This window comes from Periophthalmus magnuspinnatus, chromosome 16, assembly GCF_009829125.3.
Source record: "Periophthalmus magnuspinnatus isolate fPerMag1 chromosome 16, fPerMag1.2.pri, whole genome shotgun sequence".
Taxonomy (NCBI): Eukaryota; Metazoa; Chordata; class Actinopteri; order Gobiiformes; family Gobiidae; genus Periophthalmus; species Periophthalmus magnuspinnatus.
This window is the reverse complement of record NC_047141.1, coordinates 25,117,040-25,138,299: the sequence shown is the minus strand read 5'-3', so window position 1 is coordinate 25,138,299 and position 21,260 is coordinate 25,117,040. Positions and strand designations below refer to the sequence as shown.

The 21,260-nt window shown below is 36.8% G+C and overlaps 1 protein-coding gene across 5 annotated transcripts in view; it reads right to left on the bottom strand.

The window, feature by feature from the left end:
- Positions 1 to 744: 744 nt before the first annotated feature.
- Positions 745 to 21,260, bottom strand: part of osbpl3b (oxysterol binding protein-like 3b) — a 35,029-nt gene continuing 14,513 nt past the window's right edge. The window contains exons 1-22 of one of the 5 annotated variants that reach the window (XM_055227839.1): positions 19,006 to 19,128; positions 16,758 to 16,869; positions 15,961 to 16,014; positions 15,020 to 15,133; positions 14,119 to 14,283; positions 13,482 to 13,605; positions 12,087 to 12,190; positions 11,898 to 11,990; positions 11,660 to 11,819; positions 11,005 to 11,135; positions 9,362 to 9,463; positions 8,738 to 8,875; positions 7,810 to 7,903; positions 6,643 to 6,887; positions 5,448 to 5,585; positions 5,312 to 5,375; positions 5,159 to 5,237; positions 4,945 to 5,089; positions 2,771 to 2,915; positions 2,561 to 2,687; positions 1,667 to 1,789; positions 772 to 1,367 (exon numbers count right to left, since the gene is read on the bottom strand). In XM_055227839.1, the coding sequence (XP_055083814.1) occupies positions 1,271 to 1,367; positions 1,667 to 1,789; positions 2,561 to 2,687; positions 2,771 to 2,915; positions 4,945 to 5,089; positions 5,159 to 5,237; positions 5,312 to 5,375; positions 5,448 to 5,585; positions 6,643 to 6,887; positions 7,810 to 7,903; positions 8,738 to 8,875; positions 9,362 to 9,463; positions 11,005 to 11,135; positions 11,660 to 11,819; positions 11,898 to 11,990; positions 12,087 to 12,190; positions 13,482 to 13,605; positions 14,119 to 14,283; positions 15,020 to 15,133; positions 15,961 to 16,014; positions 16,758 to 16,869; positions 19,006 to 19,019 (2,568 nt within the window). In that variant the 5' untranslated portion in view covers positions 19,020 to 19,128 and the 3' untranslated portion in view covers positions 772 to 1,270. Of the gene's footprint in view, positions 1,368 to 1,666; positions 1,790 to 2,560; positions 2,688 to 2,770; positions 2,916 to 4,944; positions 5,090 to 5,158; positions 5,238 to 5,311; positions 5,376 to 5,447; positions 5,586 to 6,642; positions 6,888 to 7,809; positions 7,904 to 8,737; positions 8,876 to 9,361; positions 9,464 to 11,004; positions 11,136 to 11,659; positions 11,820 to 11,897; positions 11,991 to 12,086; positions 12,191 to 13,481; positions 13,606 to 14,118; positions 14,284 to 15,019; positions 15,134 to 15,960; positions 16,015 to 16,757; positions 16,875 to 19,005; positions 19,141 to 21,260 lie in introns of those variants that run through there. The other 4 variants (XM_033981591.2, XM_055227838.1, XM_055227837.1 and 1 more) reach the window with 4 other exon arrangements.

Here is a 21,260-nt window from a genome sequence, read left to right as displayed (position 1 = left end):
TGTGTGTGGGGTGTGTGTGTGTGTGTGTGTGTGTGTGTACAACAGGGAGTACACAACTAGAACAAATGTGTAAACTGATCAAATTAAAATGTTAATCTAAATACGTTAATTATACCTACATTTTATGCCATATTACTTTATTTTCTCTCTCTCCGTCTGTCTCTCTGTCTCTATAAATGTGTGTGTGTATACAACAGGGGTACACAACTAGAAAAAATGTGTGAACTGATCTAATTAAAATGTTAATGCAAATACTTTAATTATCCCTACATTTAATGCCATATTACTTCTCTCTCTCTCTCTCTCTCTCTCTCTCTCTATATATATATATATATATATATATATATATATATATATGTGTGTGTGTGTGTGTGTGTGTGTGTGTTTGTGTGTAATAATAATTTAATCATTTACATCGTTATGTAATGTAAGCTATAATTGCAAGTAATAATAACAAGACTATGTTGTAATACTGATTGATTGGCTGGAAATTCACTGCAAAAATGACATATGAATAAATAAATAAATATGAACTGACAATAACACAGAAAACTAATGGATGTTAGGGTCTTCTGTTATTGTTTTTCTGTTAAAAATGTGCATTATTCATAGATGCAATTCAAAATAATAATTATAACTCACTAATTTTGTGCTACACTGAGTCTGCATTTGGATGAAAATGAAATTAAAAGTCACTTACATAATTTAAATGTTCAGTGCAGCTAAATATGAATACACTGACTTCATTAAACAATATTGTTTATTGGAGCTCATGGAGCAAAGTTTAAGACACGTCAGTCTGACAGTCCATATTGTTATCGAAGACACAGTTGTATTAGATGAAATGGTTTAAGACTTGCTACTCATTTTAGCACAAATTCACATACACACAAAGCATAACAAGACATGAACAATCCTTGTAAAACATAATCATAATATAACCATTAAGGCATAATGCGGATGCAGAATAAGTCATTTTTAAGTAATGGCAACTGATAACGTTTCAGAGGTAGTCCATGAAAAAAACAGCAGCTGAAATTAACATTGTTTCTTAAGCTCATGTAAATTAATTTAAAAAAATCTACTTTCCACTATTTCTGTTGTCTTATATAATTGATTACATTCACTGTTGTAACTTTTCCATTATATTCTTGCATAAAATGTGTATAACTTAAAAAAGCACTTGTATTTAAGGCCATACAGGATGAATTGCAACAGAGAAACTGAAGAGTGGATCAGAGCAGAGTCGGTGCAGTGGACATCTGCGTGATCACCACAGTGTTGGGAAGTCTATGTGTCCAAAGCCTGGGTCTGCCCTCAGCTCCCAGTAAGTGTTGTTACTGACCCATGTGTCATCTTTAGATTTCCTATGAAGAAACACATGGAAGAAATATGGATTATTCAATGTTTCCCAGAGATTCTTATTTAGACTATAGACTTTAGACTTTATAAACAAATTTGTATCAGACTTATTTTTGTATTGGATGGTTTAGTTAATTTGTCTATTTAATAATGTAAACAAGTAATGCTGATGCGATATAAGGCAGGAGAAATTATTTAAATGTTGTTGTGTTATGTAACACAAATATGTGTCTTCCCTATAATTGAGAAACTTTAAATTGACTAAAACATCACACAATAGTAATATCATACATTCTGTCCATACCTAAAGAATTTAGGTTCATGAGTCACGTTGCTCTCCTCGAGTGTTTTGCGTCGCTGCCTTTGCATGTCTTCAATTCGTTGCTTCTGCTCCTCAGCCTCCTCCAGTTTTCCCTCCTCCAGCAATCTGCCAGAACAGATTTTCAGGGTAAATGCATTTTTTATGCTTTTCACCCTTTTTGTAAATGTTGTCAAGTAATCTAATTTTCAATCTTGAAAACTAGTAGTGAAAGACAGGATAAGACAGTGTAGGGTTGTTAAAAGTATCAAAATCACATACTAAACTAAGTATCACTACTAAAAAAACTCAAATTCATAGTGACAGGACGAAAATGAACCTTTCCTGCATAGCTTTAGAATAATTTTGGGCTGCATCAGAACAAGTAGGTAAGTAAGTACATGAACTAGTATATGCCCATGGACAACTCTGGAGCTTACCTGGATGACTAAGGGATTACCTACAGTAGATATAACACTGCATAGTAATGTAAAAGAAAGTACTATGATTTAATTTTGAAAATGACATTTTATTATCTAAAGAAAAAGTGTTTTTGGAATTGGTATTGAGTCTATTCCTAATATCGACTAAGACTAAGATTGTGTGTATTGTGGTTTCTTAGACAAGCTGTGTTCAAGAAGGTTAAAATATGCAAAAACAGACAATGCAGACTGCAGCTATTTTAAAACAATGATAAGAATAGAATATGTGCTTTGATCATTAGACAAACCTAGATTTTTTCCTCGTACAAATGTCATTCTTACTGGGCACGCTATGTCTGATCAGAACTTTCTCTTATCTGACTCTTATTGATCACAATTTTAGAAACCTATTTTTATACCCGATCTGCGAAACTTGAAGCTGATGTTTTAAAAAAAAAATTATGACAGTTGTGCTAACCTTTGGTCCACTCGCAGTCTGGTGTCTGTCGGTGGTAGCAGCAGTTTTAGTGAGGGATGTGGCTCGTTAAGCTCAATGGCAAACTTGGTAAAGCCGTAGTATTGCTCAAAGTCTACGGGAATGGCACCTGTAGTGAACACAAACAATATTTACATTTGTTAATAAAAGTATCAAGTCAGCTGAAATATCTTTAGAAACCTAAAGTCTTACTTGCTCTCCAGACACAAGTGGCTGTTGGAGGATCTCCACAATACACCGCTTCGTGCCATTTCCCAAAAAGTCTATGGACAACTTTTCCTTTTTTATCAGTGACAGTTCCCTCGATTTCATTCACACTTGAGTTCCAGTATTTAGCCTGCAATATATTAAAACATATTATTTAATGTGCAATATCCACAATATCCACAAGTCTTAAATGTGCTTCCAAATAGGCTGGGCTGTATGGTAAAAAATGATTTCCTCATATTCAATCTTCGATCTTGATTTTCAATAAAAAAATAAAAAAAAATCTTATTTTCAAAAACAAAATAAAAATGCCTTTCAGTATGCAGTTCATAAACAGAAACAAGAAAGTCACAAAACTTATAAACAAGTGACATTTAACACAGAAGTATGTATTCGTCTAAAGTCCAAACTCTGCTCCAGCTGCTCCAATGTCATTGACAGAGGATAGACTTTAAACCCCTCGATTAAACCCCTAAGCATATCATTGACGATTAGACATGACTTAATCTTGATCTCGATTATAATTCGATTAATTGCCCAGTCCTACTTCCAAATGGTGTGAATGACCTCCTCTGCCCTCCGTCTGTCAGGCATGGGTTATCACAAGTCATCGGGGTGCATAATGAAATTCGACAGGTCTTGGCTTGCCGTCCAGCACAGCTTCAAGAGACATTTCAAACAGACAAAGCCAAAGCAATTAACCTTCTCCTTTTAGTGAAAGCATCAATCAACCCAACACAACAAACAGGGACAGTTTGTGTGGGCAAATAGCCTGCATATGTGTCTGTGGACTGAACACTTTGGTACATGACAAGCAAAATTTGAGCTAAAACAACATTATGAAAAATGTTGGTTACCAAGGTTAAATGATGCAAGGATGAAGACAACCAAGTCAAATAAAAAGGGTACTCTAGTCTAGCGGATGGGATTGGTTTGTCTCATCTCATAACCGCAATCTGCCAACATGTTTTATAATGACAATGGAGTAGGACTGAAACTAATTAATTGATTAACGAGTTCATGTAAATGATCATCAACTAATTTAGTAATAAGGTAAAATGATAATAAATAATAATAAGGTAATATCTGGACGACACACAGACTCTGTAACATGCCCTGTGCTGAGAGAAGATAATTTATGACATTGATGAAAAAACGAGCATACTCAATCAAGATATCCTCAAGTGGATCCACTTTGGCTTTATCTGGGTCAAATTTAAGAAGAATCTCGTATACACAGACCTGGTTCTCAGATGACATCACAAGCCTATAGTGTTTAACAGCGCTTTTCACAGTTGCTAAAAATAGATTGTGACGTCAGATCACAAAGTATTATGGGATACCCCCCTTAGACAAACACTAAAGCAAAGCCAGTATGTCCTCCTCCGTCAAAATGACTAATTTCCAGTTCTAACATTCAGTAATATTGACTTGTTTTTCCTACACAATTTCTAGCTTTATAGAATATATGTTTAAATATAGAATGTGTACCATGTGCCTGTTAGTTTTTCTGGTTGTGACATCTGTAAACTAAAGTGGGGTATTGAGATGAGGGCAAGTAGGCCCATTGTTTAAGCGTGTTTTGGTGACATAATAAGTGGATTATTCCTTTAAAGAAGACCTATTGTGCTTGCGTCTGCTATGTGGCTATAATCTATAACACTTGTGGATCATTATGTTATAATTTGCACATTTTAAATCACAACATTCATCTAAAACAACTTAATAAAAAAACAAGTCTGCTGACTTGCGTGTTAGAAAACTGCGGTGCCCAATGGGAGCTGACACTGACATAAATGTCATCACAACAATGAGTCGGCACCTCCGTTAGATAGCTGCAGAGCACGCTAGTGGTCACAACACAGTATTACTTACCAATACTCACAGATACTCACAAATACCTACTTGTTCTCCAATAGAATTGAAAAATTAAGAATGTACAGAGAAGTGGCTATAAGCCAGTGGTGGTGAAAATTGATTGATCTTGAAAATAAATGATTCATGACTGCCCAAACATGCACGAATCGCTCCAAATACAACTTTGGGTGAGTAAATGGTGAAGGGAAACAACTATCACACTCTGACAACCTCTAAAAAGTCTTTTACATAATAGGTCTGCTTTAAATATTTGTAATGAAAACACAAAATTCATCTCATACCTTCACAAAAGTGATCTTGCACTGACACACGTCACTACTGGTGTTTCTGATGGTGATCTCCCCGTAGTGTTCAATCCAACGCTGCCCACTCAGAATGTTGTGCACACAGGACGTCACCTTGTTCCACTCGTAGTGATCTCCAAATCTTGACAATTACATTTACAGTTAAAATATTATACACAATCTCTTATCTTTACATGCCAACATAACATACCCAGGCAGAGTAACATGGGTTGTACCAATGGGAACAATCTCCATAGACTTCCCCCAAAACTTGTTTTTGCATCTTACATCTACAAAATAATACAGCTTTAAAACACATGCATGCATTATAATTTGTAAACTTGATTTTGAACTGCTCCTTTACCTTGCCAAAAGATAAAGTTTTTGGATTCTGCATGACAGGCTGAAATAGGTGGATGGTGACTTACCTGTATAAAAATATTTCAGTCAATAACTGAATAATATATGTATAACTGAGCTAAACTATAATGTATCCATACTTGTTCAGCCAGAAACCGGAACCCTTTATCAGGGCGATCACATTCGTATGTCTCTCCAAGGACAGGGTTAAAAGGCTTTCCTCCAGTGCGATAGTAGCTGGATGCGTAACCTGACACAACAAATGTGGAAATGTAGACCTAAACAAATTGGGAAAAAAGTTAGAGAGTAGAATCAGATCTAAACCTGTTATTCAAATGTATGCGTATGATGCAATTTCTGAGGTGTTGAAATATTGTGTTTATATTTTGCAAAAATAGTACTGATGAAGTATTAACTACTGAATGAAATAAAAGGTACATTATTCTTGATCAGAGCCTCAATCCACACACATTGAAGTGAGAGGCCACCTCTTCTTTCTGGTGCTGAACCCTAGATTTTTTTCTATCTATCTTTATGTTTTTAATTTCTGTTACTAGAACCTTTAGTGTATTTTTATACTATTTTATGCCCTATAACGTATGACACCACTGTATAGCAATTATAATTTTGTGCTACTTTTAATGCGCTTTATGCATTATCTGAGTATGTTGAAAAGTTGTCCAGAACTATATACTAATCCATATCGAAACTAGTATCACAACTTGATACTCATTTGGGCATCTGTTGTGGAATAAACTGTAGTAGCCTGAGAGTTGAAGAGAAGAGGCAAGAGGCTGAAGTTCTTACGTGGGACAAGCTGATTTAACATCAGTACGGGACTCAGCACCTGGATGCATGAACCCTCAAGACATTGTGAGACTGTTGTCCAGTTCAGTTTAATCAGCCTATTCTTTAATTGTAGGGGGTATTATACCTCTGTTGACATAGACCAAGATAACAGGGACTGAGCAGGCAGTATGGAGCTAGCATGTTAAAATTTGGTGTAGCCTATATGATAAAGTTGGACCGTATCCTGAAGAGTTTATAATGGTCTTTAGTCAGTCATGTTATACGTGGCCACCTGCCTTATCACCAACTTAGAAATGACTCGTTTGCCTAACAGGGGTAACAGTGGCTCTAGAGCTTACTGTTTTTGGGTCTTTAGGCATGACACTTCATCTACCTTGCCTACTATGAATATGGTGTGTGAGTGATGGGCCAATGGGGCAGATTGGAATCTTTGCTTCCATCAGTCTACCCCAAGGCAGTCATGGCTACAATAGTACTTAGACTTAGAGAGTGCTATAAGACTAATGCATTATCATGACAACATACCATTCGTTCAAAGGGGTCCTGGGTGCTGGCGGCTTGGTCCAGCAGCTCACTGTATTCCAGCTCCTCGCACAGACGCTGCAGAGTGTTGAGTGGCTCATTCAGGTGCACAGGCATGGCCACTTTGGACAGGTCTTTCCCAATGTTGTTCCTCAGGATGTTCCACAGGCTGATGGTGCTGCTGTTGGGACTGGGAGAGGGGAGGCAGGACCTGCGCTGGTACAGGACACTGCCATTTTCCACTAAACCTGTAGTAACATACATACAACAATCTACATGAAACAACTTCAGTTCAAAGTATTTACCATGATTTCAGTAGTTTTAGCTAGTTTATATTTTTATGTAGAAGATGAAAAGTGTTAATACATTTCTTCAGATCCACTCAAATAGAATTTTATTTCACATATATAACCTGTACCACATAAATCTCAGGCCTGTACCTCAAGCGCTACCAGTAGTTCTCCACCCCCCTCCATGTAGCTCCCATAAGTATTTAGAAAATTTTTACATATTACGCATTCCTATTGACCTTAATCACTTTTGCCTCTAAATGCTACTAAACTGCACTTATTTTGTGGAGACACTTTAAATGGATAATTTGAGAAAGGTTTTGTCACTACAATATGATATAAAGTAGGTTGATGTGTGTAAAACGTTCACTGTTCATGCGCATCAACAATGCACCAAATCTCTGGGAGGATTTAAAACTTAAGTATAGAATTTGTTTGCTGTCAAGATCGGCAGCCCCAGGCAAAATCATACAACTTAAATAACGATGGCGGTGCCAACGGCAACTTCCAGAATAAGGTGAATTACGTTTGTAAACATATATTTAAGACGCCTAACTTTGTGCACTAATAATAATGGTGGATAATGATTTGTGTTTTATAGGCATCTAACTGTACACTAAGATTTACCTTTGTGGTTAAAATGACTCAGTTTCTCATGAGTAACTTCCTATTTTTGTTTTGTAAAAGTAGCTCTCTGGGGGGAAAAGATCGAGACCCCTGCTGTAGAGTAACAAAAACAAATTACTTTTGAGAAATCGATAAAGAAGTTACCTAAGAAAGTAACTCTTCATATCAAAGCACGTAAAATCTCCTAAAGAAGTCAAAGCTATGCAAACAAGATACATATTTTGAAGTAATTTTAACTCACATTTTCACTAACCTGAACTTGATCTTTCACATTCAGTCTCGTTGCTGAAGTTGTCCATGGAAATATTGTCACTGATATCGCTGATGTATGAGTCATCCTCAGAGACCTAAAATACAAAAGCCTGATGAAACTGACTGTGAAAAGGTCCATGGGGGATAGCAGTTTTTTGAGACTTCCTGTCCTGTCAGCAGAAGATCTAACAAGCTGCAGATAAATGGTCCCCTGGAGTCGAGGCAAATCTTTTCTTCACTTCGCTGTATTTTTAGAACAAAGTAATTAACTTTCATTTTCACATTATTGTCCTTTGCTGCACGACATAGACAAATCTTTATCAGAAAGACGAAAGTTATTACCATAGACAACCTTGCTAATCTCAAGCTTGTGTTGAAAAAGAGATTTAAGAAAACAGCCATAGTGTGCTGTCTGCATCTATTTATATCCATTCATAAAGCATTTTTGATCAATCACAAACTCACTATGCAACTATATTTCTTATTTCTTGTATCATTCAACTACAGATGTTTTTATTGCTCAAAATACAATGCAAAACATGCATTCTAACTGTGAATAGGATGGCCTCTCCACAGATCTGACTTGTGGGTTGTTATCTCCATGGAAATAGATGTTTAATGCCATACTGTTGAACATCCCAGGCAAAACAATAACTTCCCTAAGGAGACAAGCAAATCGATGAGCCTATACCAGAAAGGTTACACAGCGCATCTTTAATTGATGCACTGGGAGTTGTTGAAGGTTCCGTGATGACAACCTCCACTTTATAGTCAAACAGCTGCGAAACTTGCATAAAATGTTAAACCTGAATGAAAAATTAGGAAAGAGTTCAATCCTAACTAGCTCTCTTTGTCATGGTTAGAAATACAAAAACTTGGGCACTAACTAATCATACTGCTTTAGTAGCTCTTGTGTTTTGAACGCTCACCTCATTTTCAGAGGAACTTGCAGACAACAACACTTCATGCGCATCAAAGAACTCAGACAAAGATTCAGCGATGGAGGCTCGGCTCTCGTTTGAAACCTGGTGCACAAGATGATGGGAGTCATCCATGGACTCCTGTTTCTAGGAGACAAAATGCCCACAACTGAAAACACTATCATTAAAAAGACAGTTCAAAGCACTGGACGACAGCATTCGGACAACGCACAAATGTTTAAATAACTATGAAGTATAAAACAGTATGCTTTAATTACATTTAATCACCATAATTACACTATAAAACACATTTGAAATCAAAATAAGGTGGAATGCTGATTTGTACGCACAGCAGAGCAGAATAATGAGTCAACAGAGGATGTATATTAGCCCAGTGCTGTATTATACAAATCTTCATTATTAAGTGTATCACTATTCTGTTCAGTATATCTGATCATTTGTTTAGGATTTTCAAGCCAGCATGCACAAACACTTATTCCACACTTTGATCAAGTTTTCCTTTAAAACAGTGGGTTGGCTCTAACTTAAAAGCTTAAAAAATGCAGATGAATGGAATGATTCATTTTGTGGTGGACAATGACAGAAGACTCAAGATGCTTCGGATGCACCCACCTGCACAGGGGCAGTGATATTTATTAATGTGGGCTCTACAATGTGGGACTCAGCATGAATCTTGGACAGACGCTCTCTCAGCTCACTGTTCTGGGCTAAAGCCTGCAGACAAACCATCACAATCACTGGCTATGTTTACATGCACCAAAAACTTGGTCATTATCTGATGTATGGAGTTATCAGATCATTGAAATGTCATGCAAACAGTTACATCTGATGTGAGTTCTTTCTGTCTGTTCACACCTGGGCAGATTTTAATAAGGAAAATATGCAAAACAGAGCAAACTAATGTGACAAAAAAAAGAAAAGGAATTTCTTAACTGATATAAGACTTAATAGTAAATTGATTCACTTTTTCACACACCAAAAATCAGTTCCAATTATTATGTCATCTCATTACTCTACATATTTACTGGCCATGTAAAATGTACCTACTGTTGCTCAACCATTTCTTATTATTCTGACTCCTGCTAAAAACGTCTCAAATATGTGTCCTAATGTTGTTTTATGCAAAGAATAAAACAAACATAATGTTATCATAGTCATCTTTACCATCAGTGTGTGGTAGTGCAAGGCTTAGTAATCAAGCTGGAACACTAGCATCCTGGGTCCTATTCAGAGTTAATTAAATGTGTAGGTGTAGAACAAGACATTTTCAGCGTGAACGAGAACTCAGCACCATCACAATCAACAAGTCCAATCAATGTAGCTGTACTATTTCTTGTCACTCATAGACTTGTGGGATATACAAGCAGCAAAGTGCAATGTGGGGTCTGTGTTCAGATGGGTTACCACTGTGAATCAGTATTATATCAACAGTTAAGTCTGTACGGTAACAGATTTTCAGGTATTGAGAAATTATTAAGAAAATATTGTGAAAATGGATGATTGAAGACCACTTTAATTACCCTTTGCAAAAGAAACAATATTGTAAATAAACCATGAGCTGCAATAAATAAATTAAATGCTTGTCATAGTTAGTATCTGCATTGTCTTGTCATAATATGAAGATTTATAACTTGATTTCAATGGAAAAGAAATGATACTTGGTACCAATTTTGATTTCACTTTTAAGATGCATCAATGTCTTGGTCCCATACAGTGAACTCCAAGATCCTTTACCATCTCTATATTATACTCACAGTTGTATACAGTTCATTTACAAAAGTATAATAACAGTTTATTTTAATAAAAGTATTGATTCCTGCGCAAATGAGTATCTAACTTTGATACTAGTTATGGCATCTATGAGTGGATACATTTTCTATTTTGACAACCCTTCTGTTAGCATACAACACAAAAATAAGAAAAATATACCCACTAGTAAATAAAAAATATGCATAACAAATATTGAGCCCGATACATATATTGGTAATCTCTTACATACTTATATATACAGTTATATAGTAATTATACTGACAGGCCAAATGTACAGTATCTTCATCGATCGCAATGGTAGACATGGCATTAATCAGCCTATTAAAGTTCATAGATTTCAGCTTCCTTTTTATCGCTAACATTTTGAGGACTTTAAATAACTCATAGAATTATTAATTTTGAACAGTTATTGTTAATCTCTAAGGCAACAGTGCTAATTTTTCATCCCTTCAAAACGTAAGGATATTGTAAGGTTTATAACTTACTGTTGATAAGGCATTCTTCAGTCCAACCACTTGTGGAGAAGTAGGTGGGCACGTCTCAGTTTCCACACATTGTCTTAAGCGCTCTCTTTCTGATGTCAGAGAAGTTAAAGCTGATTTCATGGTAGTGTGTACTAGAGGAGACATTATCAGAGAGTTGTTATTTTTTTTTAAATAACAGTAATAGTCATTGGGAAAGTGTTAACTTAGAGGTCCCATTGTGTACATTTTCTGGTCCACTACCTACTTATCTCCATGGAGATGTTGTAGCTTATATCATGAATTTGGGCACTTTAATATGAAAAACACAGCACAACTCTATGGAGGTGGCATGTCTGGTGATTTTTTTTCTATATTCTGGAATATTATAGCCAAAGGAACCACATTTCCATAGAGACAAGCAAGTGAAGACCCTTCTCAAGTAATGTTTTTAGTGCACTTTTCCTCAAAGATACGTTTTCAGTGCAATAAAAACAAATGGAAAAAGTCTAGTTTTTGGCAAAAAGATTACGCGTGGGTCTATAATATTACAGTACTGTAATGCTTGACAAATGACAAAAATGTACTGCCTACGGTCAGAATTAGAATACATAGAAATGCGTGTGTGTTTTTTTTTCAATTAAAATACATTTCTAATAACAGCAGTTTGTTGTCTCACAGTTAGTAGCCACGCGACAGAAGTCTTCTTGGAGCTTGGCTACATCAATATTGAATTCTAGAGACTCGAGATCGCCTTTATCATTGCTCAGAGCAGCAGTGGAGAGGTTTGGGTTTGAAGCATGAAGACGGATTGAGCCGGAGGAGATGCAGCTGGGAACCTATAGGCAAGTATACAGTTAGATTACTAAAGTACTATTATTATATTATTATTAAGATTTATTTCAACAGATTTTTACCTGTAAAGTTGTTTTGACATCTTTGTTGTAGTTTTTTGTACGCCATTTTCTAGGTAGTCTTTTTTCTTTTTTGGGGCTTTCAAATGTACACGCCTGAAAAAAAAAAAGTGATTTGAATGCTTAATATTATTTTTAAAAAAACTAAAACTAATATTATAATATAATATTAGTTTTTGTTGTGTTTGTGACCTGTAGAGCCTGGATGGATGGAGCAGAGTATGTGCGGTGAAGGACCTCCATGCTCTGTAACAGGTGAGACAGCTCCAGCAGGTAGGATTCACACACAGAGATGTCTGAAGAGAGACAGATAGGCCTAAAGGAACTGTGTGTAAGATTTAGATTTTAAATTCCATAAACATGGCCTAACTATGTCCTCTGATATAAGGTAAACACATTCAAATCAAATCATTTTTTGTTTTTTTTAAATTGAAAACAGTTGAAATGCTGATTTATTCTCGATTACAAAAACATTGAACATGATGGCCAAGTTGTTTGGTGTTTTGGTTCTCAAGATTTTCCAATTAGAAAGGAGAATAGCTGTGACATGAGTGTCTCATTTGGGTTGCCAGTTTCAACACTTAAATCTAGATGGTTTAAACCTTAAAGGATGCTGTCTGATCTAAAACATCAACCCCAGCACCTGCAGCGAATCATGAATCAGTGCCTCTGCTGCTGCAGTGTATCCTGTCCATATACTGAGAATGAGAAAAACTTGCACGTGTCCTCTATCTGCAGGTTAACACACTGGTAACCCAGGGTCAGTTGTTATTGTAGAAATTTTATTAAAATTGTAAGACAGAAGGACTGTTATTACCAAAAAATAAATCAAAATTAATTTCTTGCTCCAGCAAACAGGCACACAAGGAAAGGCAATTTCCGAGCTTGATTACATAGAGCCATTTTAGTCTGAATGGTGCAAAACAATTGCATTTTGTCATTTGTTCTATTATTTACTTTCTTTCCCAACTGAGCCAATATTCAAGCCTAGATGAAAAAAAATGGAAATTGGTTTTATACTGTTCATATCATTAAAGAATTTTTGTGTTTTATTCACACTCCTAAACTATATTGCAGACATTATAAAATAAAATAGATTAAATGTGCATTATGTAGCTTTTCTGGTGTGGAGCACCTGCTTGTCACCTGCTTGTCTCCATGGAGATGGTATTGCGTTATCTGGATTATCTCGCAGTATAACATCACAAGTGCACTTAATGCTAATAAAGTACCTCAAAATACATGCATTCTGAGTGTGAGCAGGCTTCACTCTTCATAGATCTGGCTTGTAACTTGGCCTGGTAGTGTTGCCTTTTTCACTCCATGGGGACAAATAACTTCAATGACATACTGTGGAACATTTCACGCAAATCAATAACATCTCAATGTAAACAAGGAAGAAGCGGACCCTCCACCAGAAAAGTTACATAATGTTATCACTGAAGTAAAGCCAAAATTCACTTCAACCATCTTCAGTCTAATTACTTGGATGGAAACAGCTGCTTTAATTGAAACCTAAAATTGAGTGAGAAGAAGCACCAGATGCTGCTGTTTAACTTTGAGAGTCTGTGTGGAGTGTAGTGTCACCTTTAGAGCACTTGGCCATGTCATCAGAGGACTGGAGCCAGGCAGTGACTTTGGCCTGACTGTTACATCCAACGGGGAAGGCTCCTGGAGAATGCACGGAGGACTGTCTGCGTATAGACAAGCACTGCAAAGACAAGCAGAGGTCACATATTCAATAGGTTGTGTTCATGTGATGACATAACATGGTTTCAGTCACATGACTTATTGAGGACTTTTGGTCATTCAAAATATATATTCTTTTGAAAGGATTACTATAGCTATATTCCCAGTTACCCGTGGATTAATTAAATTTGAGATTGAGGACAGCTAAGCATTCTATAATAGGATCTGACTTTCAAATGTCCATTACAGATGTTTAACCTAATTTCTGGCAATCATATGGTTAATTACTGACTACTATTACTACACAATAGTGTCAAAAAGCAGTAGCATTATTCAATTAGACTGACAAGATAATTGTAAATTGAAAGGCCGATGAGTTCCACAGGGTTTATGGACTCAGTAATAACGCATTAAGATAAACATTTTTTAATTCTGCCTGTCACCTGTGGTTATAACATCATCAAACACTAGACCATGAACCCAGACTATATTGAGATGTATAGGCAGCTATGGGCTTAATAACAGCACCACATACCCTTCGGATGGAGACACTCTCAGTGGTGTTGGTGGAGGTGGGGGAGGGGAAGAGTGGAGAGAAAAATGTCTTCTCGTTTGGGTACAAGGCAATCTCGTTTTGCCGATACACTCGATGGTGGCGCAGTTTGGAGACCCATTCGTCAAAGAGCTCTTGGGACTTTATCTGCAGGGGGCAGAGTGGAATCCAAACATGAGAATGAATGAAGGAGAGAAAGTAAGTTGGGAGTCATAAAGCTGACTTACTGTGGACATTAAAGGGATGGTATGTAGACTATTTATTTAAAATATTATAAACATATATCTGTGTCCCTGGATATGTTCAAAACAAATATTGGTTTTAATAATTGTGTTTATTCTTAGTTGCAAAAACATAGACCAAAATGAGCATTATTTTGGTTTCTAGTTCCTATAACTAAATTAAAACGAATTAAAAAGATCTGAACTGTCTCTACTTAAAGCTCAGCACCTGCAGCCAATCATTAATCAGTGCTAGTGTAGCCTCTGCAGCTTAGAGGTTCTGAGCTTTTCACATGAGGCATGTCCTGTCCATATACTGAGAATGAGAAAAACATATGTCCTCTATACGCAGGTTAAGGCACTGGCAACCCAGGTTCAGTTGTGATCATAGTTCCATATTTAAACCAGTAAGAGTGCAAGCTACATACCCAACCTTTAATAACTGTACTATATTCTTCATAAATTATCATAATGTTTGTTTTTAACTTCAAAAGACAGGAGACTATTGGGATGTATGTATCTGTATGTGTAAGTATATATGGACATAATGGATATTTTTACCACTAAACATGACAGAAACAAGGAATAAAGTGATTTTTTCCCCCTTTTGCCTCCTGTGAGTCTGTTGGGTTAGCCCAGCCTGTAGTATCCTTGTGGTTAACCTTAAGGTGATAGATGTTTTCCTCAGCATCAAGATCGATGCACTTGGCTTTCTTCTTAATAGCCATGACCGACAGACCCACATCAATACAGCCATGCAGTTTTCCCTTCTCAATCTGCAAGACAAGGGAAAGTCAGTGCACACTTATGAATAAATTAGATTAGGCTTTATACCCATGCACCAGTAGTCTGCCCAGCTTTCACATGCAAAATGAATAACTTTTCTCCTCTCTATTTAACTTCTAAGAACTTCTGCATTGCATTTAATAGCAATCGAATAAAATAATTTATTTTGTTATTTGAAGGGCTGCAATTATCAAATCACAAAAAATGCATGTTAGAGTTTCCTCTGAGAACAACTAAAATCCAGTTTTTCTTTATATAAAAAATACCTCTGTAGATTATTAGACCTCTTGAAAAATATGTTCTGAAATGCATTGTATGTGTACTCTTACATGTGTTTAAAATGTGCTCTGTGAACTAGTACTGTCATACTGTTATACAATACTATAACTAAAATTTGATACTGAAAAAAATACTCAATATTCAGTAGAGTGTAATTATAAACACAAAGCAACTGTTTATTTAATGCTATCGTGTGGTCGTCTACTAGTTCTGATATAGATCAAGACCATGTTGACCTATTTTTGTCATTTTTTCAAGTATTGATACTTGTTCAAATGAGTATCTAGTTTTTATGCTAGTTTTAATATTTATTATCTACATTTTTTGATAACCATACTGTGAACTCAACCCTAATGTGAAAACAAAAATTGCAACAGCAACTGCAATACTTTTTCAGGAAAAAAGGCAGCCCTATTCTTTTTCTTTCTAAAATCGTGCCGCTCTATGTGTGTGCAGTGTTAAAAGATGCATACTGTTCCTTATAACCTGTGATGAGTGACAGGTGTACATATTGCAGGTAGAGAGCTTTTGTACTCACATCAGCGCTGCACTTTCCATATTTCAGGATGCCCTTGTCCAACAAAAAGTACCTCTGCAGACAAAAGTAACTGTCAGGTCACAGTCAGGGCAAAAGGTAGTTTTTTATTGCAGCAAAAACAGCAGTGGGTGGTTGTAATGTGGCTTTATTACTCCAATGTATCCAATATATTCCCTAAACGATCCCTAATGTTTAATGTACATCACCAAAATCCTGTTGAAAGCTCAGAGATGTGTTAGTCAATACTAAATGCATAGAGTTCTATTATCAACCAGTGTGATCGGACTAATGGATCTTGGAGCAACAACAAGAAAGCCTGGCAGCATGACGCCTGTTTAAGAGTGTAGGCTAACTTAGTATGACAAACATGAGTCACTGCACACTGCCTTTGAACAGTGATAAATGGCATAAATGTCTTTTATGTTTGATAATTTTCTTATGGTTTGTGGGGCTATAACCATTGTTGTGAAGCTGGTTTTAATTTTTGGACAAGACAGCAACAATCCATGAATCATGGGTTACATGACTAACTAATTTCATTGACTTTTTGGGGACCTTTGATTTGAAATTGTTGATTGCTATGGCCACACTCCTCACCTTGGTGCATAGGCATTATTCTTACAATTAATAATATCAAAATTTATGGCTGCTTATGTTACAAGTGTCCACTGATAACACAACCTGGTATAGTTTAATATGCTGTAGCTCTAAAATAATCCTATTTGAGAGATAGGTTTTGGAGAAAAAAAAAATCTAAAAAAAAAAAAAATAATTACAATAAATGCTAACACAAATACCTTGTGCCATCCTTTCATGGGCCACTTCCTTCTCTTGTGCAGGTAGCCCTCCTGTTTTTGGGGCTCCTGGATGTTACTGTAGCCTCCTCTCAGACCCTCCACGATCTCCCAGCTGTCCTGTGAGAACAACTCTCTGTGAGGTGAGGTACTGAACAGATACACAGAGTCATTTATTGTTTATTTATTATTATGTATGCAAATGTTTATAAAACAATGTGCTATAAATGACAAGGATTTGCTGCTGTATTTATTCAGTTGAAGAGCTCTGTTTTTGAAGTCATTTATGTTATGTTCCATTTACAGAACAGCTTACCTGCCTAATCTCACTTTTTATCATAATAATTTCCTGCTTACAATTCAACATGTTCTGAAGCAAATCCCTACAAAATACAGAGATTAAGATGATATTTCATCACAGACTAATCCACAGAGTGAGAGCTCCTGCAGTGAAAGTTCCTGGAAAGCCGAGGATCACAGACACATTAGGGGACATGGAGAAGTTTGCACATTGGATTTCATACAGAAGGTGAAGAGAATGTTTAAGTTATTATTGTAATAACCTGTACTTTGTGACCTTTTGTTAATGTGCACTATGTTACTTTACTAGTAGAGGGATCACAATCTGGTTGTCACCATGGAGATGTTATAATATTTTACTTAGATAAGAAATTAAACAATAAGATTGGAAGAGCCCCTACCAGAAAAGTTACATAGTGCAGCTTTAAAAGATTTAGTATTCCAAGGCTTCTCAAGTCTTAAAAATCTCGTTTCCTTTATTGTTTGCCCAAGGACGCATACTTGCTGACAGTTATTATTCACATTGACTGGCAACTGTCAAATCCTTGTGGTAACATTATTATTAATATTATTTGAGACACTTTGTATATTTTATCCTATATCATAAAAGCTATTTAAAGTTTTGTTTTGTTAACCTTGCTTTTCTATTTCCTGCTGCTTTGTGACAATGACCCAGTTCCTTATTGTGGCAGTGCTCAGAGTGACCCTTCCTTGTGTGTTCTTAATCTGGTTTTAATTATTTCAGTGATCCCTCTTAATGTCTAAGTGAGTTTAAATAAAAGCCCCTCTCCTGCAGGGGTGCGTAAAGGGGCGTGGCTTCTGGACAGCCCATGAACGCTCAATGAGTTGTGCAGTGAGTCATAGCCAGACGTAGCCTAGGAGCTGTTCTTCAAGGTCAAGATACTCAGAGATTAAATGGGGGATGTAGTATCGTTATCAGCGCTGTTAAAACATGGACTTAAGTGTACTCAATGTCATTAACTTCCAGTTTATTATTAAGCCAATGAGAGCTTGTGAATGTGACTCATGAAGTGCCCAATAATTAACATTTTAAAATGGAATAACTACCAACAGTGGCTGTCAGTGTTCTCTGCGCCTCATTGGTCCTTTGCAGTCATGTGACAGGGATAAGCACTGTCAGTCAGTCTCAATAGACACAGAAGGAGCTGGAGGCAAGTGCTTTGGACAGGAAAGTAAACAGCTTCATATGAAGTGCTTGTTTCGTATCTACTTTTGGCTTTTTCCCTCTGGTATCATAACAGTCACATCTGCCTCATAATTACAGTGACATAGTGATAGAGCTGGTGCATTTGACATTGATTTTATATCTTCAGGAAAATGATTCTCTTCATGTATTTGGTTTAGGGACTGGCACAGAGAGAACACTTGAAACATGTTGTGACTGAGCTGGTTATGGTTAGATACTAAACTACTATTAGAATATATAAATTGCAATCTACTGTTATAGCTTGTTGAGTGCAGTATGGGTGACTCAGAATCCACATCACCTTGAAACAGGAGGACTTTTATTTATTCAATTCAGTTTAGACAATAATGTGAGTTTCTGTGTAATGCTATATAGTCGATAGTAATTTGCTATAGGTATCAACCAATATTCATATTCAATATTCATAACAAATACTTTGGGCAATGGGTGGTTAACTTTGTGTAGGAAAATGAAAGCAGTATTATGGTGGCAAAGGCAACAATTTTGGGAGTAAATATGAGATATATTGATTTGAGATTGATTTACATTACTTCTATATATTTACGATAACACAAAATTGCACTGTGGGGCACTGTAGTCTCTTCCGTTAATGAGAAACATTGCAAACTTTATTATTAGTGTGTATTTTGTTGCAAAAATGATCAATATTTAATACTCGAGGTAGGATATTCCCACAGTGGCTGGCTGGGCTCTTGACGTCAGTATTTGTTGGGTGTGAGTTACCTGTCTGCTGTCATGTTTGGAGGAGGAGCTGCTGTTGCTACGAGACAGAGACGAGATCTTCTGCGACATGTTGGAAGTGTGATCCTCAGAACCCATCACAGCAACCACTAGCACTGGAAAGCCCGGGCCATCCTACTGCAGAGAGAGAAGATAGAGGGAGACAGGGTCAAAAGGGGAGAGGAGGAGAGGGAGGGGGACAGAGGGGTATAAAGGGTCAGGAGAGGGGAGAAGAGGGGAAGAGGGAAGAAGCGATGAGGAGAGGATAGGAGAATAGAGAGGTATATGGGGTCAAGAGGAGAGGGGAAGGAGGGGAGAGAGAGGGAGTCAGCGGTCAGGATGGGGGAGAGGGAAAGCAGAAGGAGGAGACAGAAGAGGGAGAGGGAGAGAAGAGGGGGAGAGAAAAGGAGAGATGAGGAGATGATAGGACAGGCGTACGGTGCCAGGAGAAGGGGAGAGGGAGAGAAGAGGGAGAGGAGAGGGAGAAAAGAGGGACCAGAGTGAGAGAAGAGTGCAGGAAGGAGACATGAAGAGAGGAGGTAAAAGGAGAAGACGGAGAGGGGGGGTTGTACAGAGTAAGTTGCAAGGAGAGGGAGAGAGGATGGTGTAGTGAGGGAGCGAGAGGAGGAAAGCAGAGAGGAAAGAGGGAGAGAAGAGGGGATGAGTGAGGGAAAAGAGAGAAGGGGAGAAGCTTGAAGGGGAGAAAGGGGGAGAGCGAAGGAGAACACAAGGGTAAAATACATGGGAGGAGAGGAGAGATGTGTTTAATAGGGAACCCCTCTAAAAGGCTTTTAGCTCCTCTCACTGAAAAATGCATTAGCTCATGAAAAGCATTTAGTAGTTTTCCGTCATCAAGTTTCAGAAATATGGCATCGAACAAGAAAAGCTGCACAGACAAAATCCAAGAAATTGACAGACAGGAATGAAGACATAACAACATAAACCACTTTTAAATAATTCACTTTTATCGTTTAGAGAGTGATGGACTGCCACATAAGCATAAATACCCACAGCACAGGTAAAAAGTGCACTGTAACTTTCCTGGTGGAGGGTCGGGAACCTGCTTGCCTCCATGGAAATTGCTTCTTACTGTTATTGCTTGTCTAGTAAAGTTCCACAGTGTGGCAATAAACTAGTATATACTAATGGAAACAAGGAAGTCACCACTAGGCCACTTTACATGTCAGATCTGTGGAGAGTTAAGCCTGCTCACAGCAAGAATGTATGCTGGTCATAAGGTCATTTGTAGTAATAACAGCACTTGCAATTTACTAAATGCAACATAAATAAATCAAATCATGTCATATGTGGAACATTCCAGGTAAAGAAATATCTCCATGGAGACAGGCAGATGATGGACCCTCCACCTGAAATGCGACACTATGCATCTTTAAAATTCTATATGCAATTGCAACCTGCATAACTATTTTACATACATTCATCCATTTTACTGTCTGAAATTATTTTAATCAAAAAACTTTTTACAATTAAAATTTGTCCCATTTGGTTTGTTTTAGAAATTGCAGATAATTGAGAACAGCAGAAACGGGAAGACAGTGTTCTCCAATCTGCTGCTGGGACAAAATTTGGACAGTAGCAGAGGCTCACTTGTAGTATTTTAATTTCTGGAGGAGAAACATTCCTGGTGACATTTACAAACTGCAGATTCATTGTGGCCTTACAGAAGCAGAGGCAGGAGCGAATTTAATACAAAAAAGTTGAGACTGAAAAATACAAATAAAAACATGAAGTATGTTTGTTATTAATGTAATGACCCTGAGGTTGACACGAACACTGTATCCAACACAAATACTAGAGATCGCAAAATGCTCTCTTGGGTTTTTGGTATTCATCTATTTGGAAATGCTAACATATACTGAGATCTGTTTAAAGATCTGTTTAAATTACAAATTAACTTGTAATTTTCCAAATAAGTTGCAAATTGATATTTCTGCAGTCTTGTGGGTAATGTCCTTTTGTCCGCTGTCCTGTCCATTTTAAACAATTGCTCAATTACTGGTGGATTGCCACAATGTCTTCTGACTGCTGATTTGGGGAATTAACTAAATAAAAGATATTTGCGAAATAAAAAGATTTTTGTCAATGCAACCCAACGAGAAGAAGTTTATTTTTTTGGGTGCAGCCATAACAACCAACTGTAAATTCTCAACTTTAATACCTCTGACATCTTGAAAAGACATTTGTATATTTCAGATATTTTACACAGAAATAATTCAGTTTATTTTGAGTTTGTATAA